General features: G+C 48.8%; 1 protein-coding gene across 11 annotated transcripts in view; it reads left to right on the top strand.

The window, feature by feature from the left end:
• CHD2 (chromodomain helicase DNA binding protein 2) overlaps window positions 1-10,861 on the top strand; it is a 119,737-nt gene extending 108,876 nt beyond the window's left edge. For all 11 annotated transcript variants that reach the window (XM_048220869.2, XM_044388382.3, XM_048220871.2 and 8 more), the window contains 2 exons: window positions 2,986-3,229; window positions 7,375-10,861. In XM_048220869.2, coding sequence (XP_048076826.1) covers window positions 2,986-3,229; window positions 7,375-7,708 — 578 coding nt within the window. In that variant the 3' untranslated portion in view covers window positions 7,709-10,861. The remainder of the gene's footprint in view (window positions 1-2,985; window positions 3,230-7,374) is intronic.
• The last annotated feature ends 1,704 nt before the right edge of the window (window positions 10,862-12,565 follow it).

Raw genomic sequence — 12,565 nt, 5'->3', positions numbered from 1 at the left:
TTCAGTTTTAGGATTTCCATTTGATTCTTTTGAAAAATACATTTCGGTCTTCTGGGAAAATTCTTGGTTTTTCTCTTTTTTTGAACTTATGAATTATATTTATTAAAAAATCTTAACCTGCAAACTCCAGTATCTGAATTATTATGCATCAGTTTCTGTTGTATGTTTTATTTCTCTTGGTTTTCAGTCCTACAGTCCTGTCTTTCGGCATGCCTAGTTATTTTTGATTAAATGGGGGATCCTACGGCATGCTTGGATGGCTGTTGCTTAAGCATCTGCCTTCGGCTCAGGTCATGATCTCAGGGTCCTGGGATTGAGCCCCTCTCCTTTTACCCCTCCCCCCGTTTGTGCTCTCTCTTGCTCTGTCACGCTCTCACAAATAAAAAAATAAAATCTTTAAAAAATAATATATGGGGGGAACCTATGTTTTAGAAATTCTGCAAGCTCCAGATGATGTGCTTTCCCCGGAGAGGATTCATTCTTTCCTTCCCTGGGCACATGGACTGTGAGGTGATCATTCTGATGTCGTCTTCCTCTGGTCCCCCTGTTCCTGGGACTTAGCTCTTCAGAGTGCTCAGCGGAGGGCCTGTAGTAGCATTCTCTGCCCCTCCTCTCCTGCGTGCCCGAAACTCCAGGCTTGGTTTTCTCAGCACCCTTAGACCACCCCAGACTGCCCTGCTCTTCGAGCACTCCAGTTTAGGTTTTTAGCCTTCTGCTCCCTGCCGTTCAGCACATGTCCTAAGGGAAGGCAGGTTGTGCGTTTGAGCCCCTCGGCTCTGCCATGCCCCTCTAGCCTAGAAGGACCTCCAAAGGCTCTCCTGGTGTCTCTGGTCCTGTGCTGGGAGCAGCTCAGATATTCAGCCTGTCACTTGCGCTCAGAATCACAGCCCCTTGCCTGCAGTGGCTACGGCAGTCGCCTCTAACCTCTGTGAGCTTTTCTGCTCTTTGAGTCTTATTCTTTCTAGTCCTGATGGCTCTGGCTGCTCTTTGATGTCTTCAGACAGGTAATTTTTGTTTACCTGGCCTTTCTTACTGTTGGCGGAGTGTATTTCTGCTGCAAGCTGCTCTAAACTACCTGGAAGCAGAAGTGCGTGTCTTCTAGTCTTAAAAATCTAAGTAGTTCAGAATTAATTGATCCCTGTTTGATTGAGGAGGAAAAAGGTAATTACTGCACAGGATGATTGGGCAGTGTTTCCATGCTTGTAGATCTAGTTGTATTACTTGTCCTGACTTCTTCCTGGGCTCAGACTGATTTTGTGTTGTTCGTGTGACGTCACTGATTTTATATTCTGATGCTTTGAAAGAACTCTTCTTAGTCCGCTCACTGTGGTCTTTTATTTAAGCCTTGGATTCTTCACCCATCTCCTTAATAAATAGCTCAGTACTTCCTAACCAGCGACCTGCCTCATGGCGGTTCAGGAAGAAAGAAAAGCACTGTTTGGTTTCTGTGGAAATAAATGGCTTGGCTCGAGTTGTAAGCATCTCCACTATACCGCAGACACTGACAGCCTGTTTGAAATATTACTTTCCATTTGGTTTGAAGCCGTCTTCAAGTGATTTGTTTTCATGTTGTGAAGGTGTCTCTTTTTTGTTGTCCATTAAGTTATTAGGCTGAATAGTCCGCGTTTTACTTGTTGGTCCTCTGGCCTGACCCACCCTGGACCAGCAGTGACGTGAAGCTACTGGTGGACTGTATGTTACTTTAATGGTGTCAGATTCTAAGCTGCACGGGTTATTCTTTGGCTCGGTACAAAAATGCTTAGAAGACCAGCAGAATGAGTAGAGACATCTATCTGGTGGCTTGTGTTTGGTGTTAGTGTAGTTGTAGATAGAACGGATTTCTCGTGAGGCCACATGGTTCTCTCTGGCTAAGCCTAAGGCTGCCCGTAACAAAGGACCACAGACTGGGTGGCTTAGAACAACAGAAATGTGTTCTTCACGCTTCTGGAGGCCAGAAGTCCGAAGTCAGGGTGTCAGTCGGGTTGTTTCTTCCTGGGAGACCTGAGGGAGGATCTGTTCCCAGCCTTTCGCCTGGTGTCGTGCCTGCCAGCGGTCCTCCGTGCTCCTTGACTGGTGGCTGTATCGTCCCCGTCTCTGTCCCCATCGCTGCATGGCCTTCTTCCCTGTGTCTCTCTATCTCAGACCTCCCTCTGCCATCCTCTCAGAAGAGTATCTTGGCTCGAGGGCCCAGTCTAAATCCAAGATGATCTCATCCCGAAATCCTCAATTACATCCGCAAAGACCCTATTTCCAAGTCAAGTCACACTTACAGGTTCTGAGTGGACATATATTTTGGGGTCGCACCTGAATCCACTGTAGCCTGCATTCCTGCACTTGTGTGTGTTCACTACCTTTTCTGAGTCAAATAAGTGTGATGCTTCTCAGGGGAAAGGAAGCTGAAGAAGCAAAACATTTCCGTTTGGCCCTGTCCTTGCGAGGTAGCACACGATCCAGGTCCAGAGTTAGAGGAATTACTTGTTACAGCAGGAGGTTCAGCTCTGCGGTGTGGGCTGGGAGGGAGTAATAGAATCAGTATGTAGGATCTGGAAATACTTTCAGAGACCAGGCACAGCTTACGGTACTAGCAGGGGAATAAACTTTCGCCACGTAAACAGCAGATACTAGCTCGCGGCTGTGAAACCCAGCAGGTTCTGTTTTTTGAATGTTTGGTTTTGTTTTTTTGAGTGAAATCTCATTTTAAGGGTCTGCCCGAGATTAGATTGGAAGGTAAAAAGGCTTGGAAAATAAAAAGCCATACATAGTTCTTAGGATTTCCCAAGAGAAAGGCCATGAATTTTCTTTTGTCTTAAAATTTGAGGGAGAGAATGTTGGGACTCACTACTGGTATGTTTACCAGCAGGAAAAAGGCTATGAAGGAGGAAATTTAATGTCTGTTTCTCTAACGCGTGCCAGCCTTTGAGTTTAAACTTCAGTGAAATTCAGCCATTTGTTGCAGTCGTGAAAGTGTTCTTTCTTGTCCTGCAGATCGAGGAGACTGGCAGAGGGAAAGGAAGTTCAACTATGGTGGTGGCAACAACCCTCCGTGGGGCAGTGACAGGCACCACCAGTACGAGCAGCACTGGTATAAGGACCACCATTACGGGGACCGGCGACACATGGACGCCCACCGTTCCGGGAGCTACAGACCCAACAGCCTGTCCAGAAAGAGACCTTACGACCAGTACAGCAGTGACCGAGACCACAGGGGACACAGAGATTACTATGACAGGTAGGTCGAAGGTCCTGAGACACCAAGCGCTGACTGAGACAAGTGACATACACATTCACGTACTTACTAAATGTTCATTGAACCTTTCATCCTGTGCCAGGCATGGTCCCTAGTCTGAGCTGATGTTTTTGCCGTCAGGGCATCCTCAGGGTGTTGGGGAGGAATCCCGGTGTAGGCAGCTGACACCGTGTGCTGAGTGGATGGTTGAAAGTAGAGGTCTTTGAGTATTTTTTCCCGGGGGCTGAGGAAGAATAGAGGTTGCTAATTCTCCTTGGCTTTGCGCCCTGGAGAGCCTGCCAAGCAGAGAGAAATGGCATAGGTATCACCGGCCCAGGGCAGGAGTTGGCACCCAGAGAGGGGAGCCCGGAAGATGAACACTTGGGCTAGTAAGGGGTTGATGCCAAGTTACAGGTCTTAAGTTGTATTCTTTGGGTCATAGGGAGTTCATCATTCCGCTTATATGGGAAGAGTTTTCTGCCTTCCTCTGAGGAAACATAGAGAAGAGGTAGCCTTAAAATATTAGAGTCTGCATCCAGATTGTTAGCTTGGTGCAGGCTCTCAGATACACGAGGCGGCCGGCTCCTGAGATGGGCCCCAGCCTGTGGTCCTCGTCTGCCGCGAGCCCGCAGTTAGGGTGGAGGGCTTGGGAAGTCGTAGCGTCGTGCACAGGACTGTAGCCTGTGAGAGGTAGCAACACAGCAAGGGCTGAGGAGGTTTTCTTATTCTTCCTAATTTTAGACTTGACTCTGTGTTAACCTCACAGCAGTTTTGGTTTTCATCAGGCTAACAACATGCTTTGTTTGGACTTGCATTTAAATTTGGAAGTTTTGTATAAATGTCTCCTTTTATTTTGGAGGATCTGATAACACGTTAGCCCAGCGCTGTAGCCAGGCAGCAGCTGTCTCCTTTAGAGGGGTCTCTGTCCCCCTCACCCCCCACCCTTCCCTATGGTCTCGTCTCGTCAGGCTCCAGTGGGCATCTGCCCTGTACGTCTTTGTCTAGGTCTGTATTTCCATTCAGTATCACTTTTTTTCCTGCCTGAAGAACTTCCATTTTAGTATGGGTCTGCTGGTGACAGATTCTTTCAGCATTTCCGTGCCTGAGAAAGTCTTTAGTTTCCCTTCGTGTATGAAAGATACCTTTGCTGGGTATAAATTTTAGATGAACACTTTCAGCACTTAAAAGATGATGTTCTTCTGTCAGCGTGAACTGTTTCTGATGAAAAAATCTGCATCTTTATCTTAGTTTCTCTTTATATAACGTGTGTTTTTTCCTTTATTACTAGTCTTAAGCAGTTTGATTATAGTGGAACTCGGTGTATTTTTCTTCATTTTGTTGTGCTTGGAAAGTGTTGAGCTTCTTGGATCTGTGCGTTTCTCTTTCTTATCAAATTAGGAATTTTTTTTTACCGTTATTTCTTCTGTCCTCCCTCTCACCTCCTTTGGAGATTCTAATTACACCTATAATTAGGCTGTTTGTGTTGGTCTCCCAGCTCACTGATGCTCTGTTTATTTTTTTAAATTTTGTTTTCTCTCTGTCTCCTTTGGATAGTTTCTATCACTATGTCTACAAGTTCACTGAGATTTATTTTTCAATGTCTAACCTGCCTTGAGGCCCTTCCAATATATTTTGCATTTCACACATTGGAGTTCTATTTCTAGAAGTTGTATTTGGGCTTTTTTTTCCTCCCCCCCATTTTAAATCTTTCTCTAACCTTTTGAAATCTGGAATACAGCTTATAAATAGTTTTTATATCCTTGTTGGCTAATTCCATCATTTGGGTTAGTTTCAGTTGAATAGCTTATTTCCTCATTATGGTCTTAGTTTCCTGGTTTTCTCTATGCCTAGTAATTTTTGATTAGCTGCCTCACTGAGTGCTGGATATTTTGTGTTCCTATAAATATTCTGGAGCTTTGTTGTGAGACACTGGTTACTGGCAAACAGTCCGATCCTTTCAGGTCTTGCTGTTAAGATTCTTTGGGCAGAATGGGAGCAGTGCTCTGGCAAGGGCTGCGTGTTGCCACCACTGAGGCAAGAACGCTTCATTGTACTCTACTGGTGTCCCTTGAAGCTTGAGGTTTTTCGGTATAGCTGGTGAGAACAGGGCACTTGCACCTCTAACTTTGGGGGTGGTTATTTCCTGGCCTTGGGTAGTTTCTTCACGTGCACACCCTGAACACTGTTCATTGAATCCCCAAGGGGAACCCTTTGCAGGTCTTTGAGCTACTTTCTGTGTGCAGACTTCTCTTCTGCATTCCATCCTCTGAACTCCGGCTGCCTTGGTTCTGCCTCCGCCACTCAACTCTGAAGTCTGAGTTGAGGACTGGAAACTGTTCCCTGCGCTGAGGACTGGAAACTGTCTCAAGGCACTGAGGGGGTTTATTACCAGCTTCATCTCATTCGCTTTCCATCCCTCAGGGAGTCACTGTTCTTTGTTACCTGACATCTGGTGTCTTGAGAACCATTGTTCTATACATTTTGTGTCCTCTCTCCTCTCTCTTGTTTAATAAGGGGAAATTCACATAAGTTAACTATTTTATTTATTTTTATTTTTATTTTTTTTTAAAGATTTTATTTATTTATTTGACAGAGATAGAGACAGCCAGCGAGAGAGGGAACACAAGCAGGAGGAGTGGGAGAGGAAGAAGCGGGCTCCTAGCGGAGGAGCCTGATGGGGGCTCGATCCCAGAACGCCGGGATCACGCCCTGAGCCGAAGGCAGACGCTTAACGACTGTGCCACCCAGGCGCCCCAAGTTAACTATTTTAAAGTGAACAGTTCAGTGACATTTACACATCCACAATGTTGTGCTGCCATCACTAGCTTAAGTTCCAAACACTGATCACCCCAAAGAAAACCCCGTAGCCTTTACGCAGTCACCCTGTTCTGTCTCCCCGGCTCCTGATCACCGCCAGCCTGCGTTTTGTTTTTATGGATTTACTTCCCTTAGACAGTTTGTATAAATGGAATCATACATGATGTGGCCTTTTGGGACTGGCTTCTTTGAACACATAGTGTCAGTTTGAGTCTCATCCACACTGTAGCACGTGCTGGTACTTTGTTTTCGTGGCTGAATAATACTGAATAATACTCCAGTACTCCTGTATTGTTTATCCATCCATTTATTGATGGACACTCCCAGTTGTTTCCACCTTTGGCTCTTGTAAATAGTGCTGTACGAAGACAGGTGTAAAAGTATTCGTTTGAATACCTGTTTTCAATTATTTTGGGTATATACCTAGGAGGGAATTGTTTAGTTATATGGGAGTTCTGTGTTTGACTTCTTAGAAGCCACCTGTTTTCCACGGTGGCTGAAACGTTTTACCCCTCTGCTAGCAATATACGACAGTTTCCATTTTCCCACATCTTTGCCAACACATACCTTCTGTGTGTGTACGTGTGTGTTTTTAACGTGGCCAGTCTGGGGGGTGTGAATCAGGGGTAGCTCACTGTGATTTTGATTTGCGTTTCCGTGATGATTAATGTTCGTTAAAGATGTTGAACGTCTTTTCATGTGCTTAGGTGGCTATTTGTAGATATTCTTTGGAGAAATGTTTGTGTCCTTTGCCCATTTTTGAATTGGATTGTTTGTCTTTTTGTTGTTGACTTGTGCCAATTTTCTTCTAATAGGATAACAAACAGTTTACTGTGGTGCTAATTAAAAATTTTAATATTCTTCACATTGAGTCAATTTTTAAAATAATTTAATTAACCCTTCATTTATTGTTGACTGGTTGGGTTGATTGTGGCTTTTACTGTTACTAATAACTTCTCAAATAATTTCTGTGGCTCTTTTTCTCCTGGGCCAGGTCAAAGAATATGAAAATGTTTGTAGATCTTGCCAGTTTTCCTGAAGGGAGTACAGCTTTACAAAGCCACCAGTGATTCAAGTGTGTACTTGTTTCATTGCAGACTTGAGGCTTATGTCATTTCATAGGATGTGTTTTGCCAATAAGTATAAAATAGCCCTTTGTTATTACTTTTGTGGTTTTTTTTTTTTTTTTTCGATTCCTAGTAATGTAAGTATTTGCAAACTCTGAGTCCTTTGGAAGTGTCCTTGAATATGAGTGCATGAGGAAGAGCCAGTGGACGAGGAAGAAGGGGATGGGTTCGGTCTTTCAGCTAATCCTTGCATCTCCATTTCAGGCACCATCATGACTCTAAGCGGAGGAGATCCGATGAATTTCGGCCTCAAAATTACCACCAGCAGGATTTTCGACGAATGTCTGACCACCGCCCCCCTATGGGCTACCATGGCCAAGGACCCTCGGACCATTACCGCTCTTTCCACACAGACAAATTGGGGGAGTATAAACAGCCCCTGCCCCCCCTGCACCCTGCAGTCTCAGACCCTCGCTCGCCCCCTTCTCAGAAGTCTCCCCACGATTCCAAGTCACCCCTGGATCACAGGTCTCCTTTGGAGAGATCGCTAGAACAGAAAAACAACCCAGATTATAACTGGAATGTTCGGAAAACATAAAGGACAGCTGGGAAAGAAGGGGAGAGCAAGAATCATTAAGCACCTGGATATTTTTGGTCTGATCCAGTAGGAGCCAGTTATCTAGACCAGTGAGTGGAGTTTCTGGACATGCTGCTGCTGTCAGCTTGCCGGCGGAAGGAGCACCTCAAGGAGTGGGGGGCCTTTCACTCGGTCCAGGTTGGGTTTGGGTCGCCACTCCTGCACTTTGACACCCCATCCCATTCCAGCCTGGTTCTGGCCTATCACCGCGATGGGTGCTAGGAGGAGGACGTGACGTTTGTGTACCAGCTTTGTGGGCTGTGTTTCCCCAGTGAAGGAAGACGGGATCTTAGAGTCACGAGTATTTTGTTGCCGGGGTCCGTGCGCCCTGAGCCGGGGCGCGGTGGGCTGGGTCGGAGCGTGTGTGTGCAGGCTGCCGGGACCTGCTGGACAGCACACGATTTGCTTCACTGTGACGTGACAGATGCTGCTGACGGGGAGGGGGCTTGGGGCTCGCCTCTTGGGACTTGAAGGGGAGCAGGTGCACTCCTCAGACGTGTTCTTGGGAGAGACCGTACACTCGGGCCTCAGCATGACACCTGTGGCCCAGGGGGACAGAGAGAAATAGCTTGCGCAGCGGCCCCTTCCCGACCAACACTAATTTTTCCCACACTATCTGTACATTTCAAAGGCTTGGTCTCCCAAGGGGCCTCCTTCGCCCTGGTGCCTGGGAAGCGGGGGCCCGTGTGGGTGACTTCTGAGTACTGTGAGCGGGGCAGCACTGGCGTGGGCGTGGGTCTTCCTTGGTTGGGAGTGGGCTGAAAGCGGGGCTAGGGTGGGGGCAGTGTGGCCAGGGACCCGGAATCCCCGGTGGATTTCTGATCCTGTGACGAGAAGTGTTAGTTCAGGGCTGGGGGCGGAGGGGGAAGCTTGCTGCTGGCTGGTGCCAAGGTGGGGGTGCAGGTGCAGGTGGTGCGTGGTTTTCCTGAGGAAGGGGGGGCTTGTGCCCGGTCAGCCTCTGCAGCCGCCTTGTAGTTCCTTTAGTTCCCTTTGCACAGCGTGAGGAAGTAGACGGCGCAGAGCACGCGTGCACTGACCCGTGTGGCGGGTGGACAGGCGAAGCTCAGGGACCTGTGGGGAACAGGCTCCCACGGCTAGTAGGACATCAGTAGACTGGAGCTCTGGGTTTTTCTTTTCTTTTTTTTTTTTTTAGAATGAGATCAAATAAAGTATAACCCTAAGTTAAAGTTTTTGCGAACTAGAAAGCCTCCAGGGACGGGCCTGCGCCGACAGAGTCAGAAGTGGGAAGGCAAGTTGGTTGCACCATTTCATCAGGCTCCTGTCATTCTGATACGGGGCCTTCCGTTTTACTCATTTTAAATATCGCTTGCCAGTATTGTTTGAGTGTCCAAAGGCCTTTCTAGGTGGAACAACTGACTTGAACCTACACTGTGCCTAACTGTCCAGGCTCAGAGCTGGTGAAAACCTTCCCATTGGGCACACACAGCGTTAAACTCCCTGAACTAACCTGTGAGGACTTCATAAAATGATCATCACTTGCTTGCCGGTACCCTGGGCAGCACCATGAATGCCTTTACAAAGAAATCCCCAAGTCCTAGCACCCTCGTGAGGCAGGTGTGGCTTTGGTGGGTCATTGCCGCTTGCTCTACGCAGCGTCCTGGGGCTGGCCAGGCGTGCGTTCCAGAGCAGAATCTGGGTCCTCACAGCTTGTGTTGGGAGCTTAGTGGGCCTGCCCCATCCTTACTTATCTCCTCATGGTACTAGGTTGTTCAGCGTGGACTTGTAGGGGGTCCCCATGCCCCAGAGCACAGCCCAAAGGAACGCGTAGGAGCCCCCTGGCCACGGTCATCCCACTGTGACTGCTTGGTGAGAGAATGTGTCTGCTTTGGCCACTACCGGCTTAGCCTCTTGCTGACAGTACTGACACTACCCTGTGGTGGTCTTGCCCAGGCCAAAGAGGAAGGCTAGGTTGGCTTTGGGGTAGGGGAGTGGGGGGATGAGCCCCAGCATGTCTCTCCCTGTGGGAAGTCAGGCTGTGTCCTCTGGGAGGCACGGCATCCCCTTCCCTTAGAGGCGGCCCTGAATTTCAGTAGCAAGGGTGATTTTCTCTGAAGTTGATAGGAGGTGTGAGTCATTCCCACAGATGTCTCATCATGAAGAAAAAGGAACTCCCTTTTGTTTACATTCAGGACTTTTAGTGCCATACGATGTAGCAAAAGGCAACATTCGCCAGATCAGTGTTAAATTGATTATAAAATTACAGTATCCCCATAAAAGCGTCTATTTTAGGTGTTCAAGTATGTTTGAAGAGTGGGTTGGGAAAAAGGCGTTTCCTCCTTGACCTAAATCAGTATCAATGCTGTATGCTTTTATCAAAAACCAGTTTGCACAGGTAGGAATTCTCTCCCTTGCGGACGGGATCAGCTGCCCCAGGAATCTGCGCGGGCGGTGTTCCACAGAGCCTAGCTCTGTGGATGTAATAATTGGGTAGAAGCGGCAGGGGCCGAGGAAGAGGGGAGTCAGCATCACCTGAGGTCTGACTATAAACAAGGATTCACGTGGTCCACCACAGCCCTGGAGAAGGATGCTGTGAAGGCCCAGGTCCAGACTGTGGTCCTTTCAGAGATGGCTGGAGAGAAACAGCCCGGCCCTCTGCAGAGCTCGACCTGATGGCCCCTGGGCCCCCCTCTCTCCTTCTAGTCATTCCTTTAGCCCTTCCACGGGAAACCAGAACACTTCTCACATCGTGCTGCAGACATTCTAGCCTGATGCCCGAGAGCTGCATCAGGCCGTGCGGTGCACACGCGATTCAGTTACAGATTCACACAGGGACACTGGAGTCCTACAGACCAAAATCCACTCGTCAGCAGGAGCGGTGGCCCGGGGCCCAGCACCAGTGGTCTTCTGGCTTGTCTGAGGGCTGCCGTGTTGGGCGAGGAGAGCCAGGCCAAGGGTCCAGGCTGCTTTAGTCCATCCGTACCCCACGCGTCTGGGGACAGATGGTTTTTCTTTATTGTAAAATTGTGGACTTTTAAAACCTGTTGACTAAACAGTAATTAATTTATATTTGTGAAAAATGCCACTGTCCTAGTGATTTCTGATGTAAATACTGTTGTTTATATAGTATGTATTAAATTTTCCTACATTGTAAAACTGCTGTACTTTTGATTCTTGTATATTAAAAAGTGTTACTAAGGATTTTTAGAATTGGGCGAACACTGTTACGTTGCGTTGGTGTGAACTCTGGGCACAGCTCTGGCTCCCTCCCTTCCCTTGGTCGCTGGGTCAGGCCGCTTGCCGGCTTGTGAAATGGAGCCTTTTAAAGTCTTATTGTTTTTCCTTCCGGCACCAGTTGTGTTGGGTCCGGGACCTGACCACTGCAGGTTCTGGAGATGTTCCCCGAGCAGCCGCTGCCGGGGGTGACGGCCCCTGGCCGAGCAGCTCTCGTCCACACTGGGTGGCATGAGCTGGAGGAGCCTGCAGCTGCTGGGGGGGGCGGGGGGGGCAGAGCTCCCTTTAGTTTCCCCACAGTGGTGGTGTTGGGGAAGGTGCCTTCGGAGACCCCGTGTCGTCCAGATGGGGGTCCTGCACGGCCCCCTCCATCCAGAGGAAGTGAAAGCACGGTATCTGCCAGCCCACAGCCTTGAGGGTAATTTAACAGTTGGGTTATATATTCATGAAGGGGGAAAAAGGCATTTTATAATGGAAACACTGACACAAATGTTAACTCTAGCAATTTGGCACAGGGGCAGGCCCAGCTCCTGCGAGGCCCAGACGGAGGAAGCGTGGCACAGCCCGCGGGTGGAGATCCCGTCTGAGGAGTTGGAGGAGTTTGCCAGACCCAAGGGGTTTTGCTAATACTTAGGGGACTGCAAAACCAAACTCCGATCTTCGAGAAGCCTATTTAATCCTCGATACCAGATAAACCCGTATGTTCTTTCTGTTAACTCCCCTGTCAACCCAGGAGACTTGGCGGCAGGGGGCCTCGCTCGCCCTGGCCTGGGCGGGAAGGAGAGGCTGGGGTTTTTAGCACCTAGAGTTCTTGAGTCAAAGACTCAGAAGAGTTGAGGGTTCTTCCTGCCGATAAACAACTCACAATCGTGTTGCAACTCACAGCTCGGCTGGAACCTCTTTGGGAAACTTTAAAGCGCGGCAATAATCAGCTTATGATTTACAATAGCAACGCGGCCTCTAAACCGACCGCTGCCAAGAAGCCTGCCTTTTACTGGAAGAAGCAGGCCCAGGCCCCCTCCCTGCTCCCTGGCGGGGCCTCGCATGTCTGGCATCAAAGCAAGTCCTCCTCAATTAGCACCAACAGAAAGGTCACTTATTGAAACGCAAGGCCCTGCAGTTCGCCAGACCGGTCTGGACTGGGGATTCCAACCTGTGGCTCTTAAAGGAGCAGGACCGGCTCGGCCGTAGAGGCCCCGTCTTACCTCTGGCCCCGCCAGCCACAGGCTGGAATCCTGCTCGGCCCCTCGCCTCCCAACCTGCCTGTGGTATTCGTTCTGTTCTCTGCCTTGGGAAAGACACAAGAGCCCGACTGAATAAAGGCTCTCGGTCCTGTAGAAATCAGGCCCCTCGTGTTGCTGGGGACCGCCCCCTCACCCCCCACCAGGCTTGAGGTCTGGGTGTTTCCCGGTCCGTTCTGTGGCTGTGTGATCTGGTTTCGTGCGAGACCACGGACGAGTCTGTGACCTGCAGGCTCAAAAACAGCAGAATATCTACTGCTTGGGGCCAGCTGGCCCATGGAAGGTTCGCCCTTGGTATCTTCTTCAGTGTTTTTGTGATCCAAGAGGGGATTGTCATTGGTGCAGTGCGGTCCTTGCTGACCACGTGCACCATGGTGGCCTTGGG

The sequence above is a fragment of the Ursus arctos genome, unplaced genomic scaffold, assembly GCF_023065955.2.
Source record: "Ursus arctos isolate Adak ecotype North America unplaced genomic scaffold, UrsArc2.0 scaffold_28, whole genome shotgun sequence".
Classification (NCBI taxonomy): Eukaryota; Metazoa; Chordata; class Mammalia; order Carnivora; family Ursidae; genus Ursus; species Ursus arctos.
Note: the sequence above shows the minus strand (reverse complement) of the source record. Positions and strands in the feature narration are given on the sequence as shown.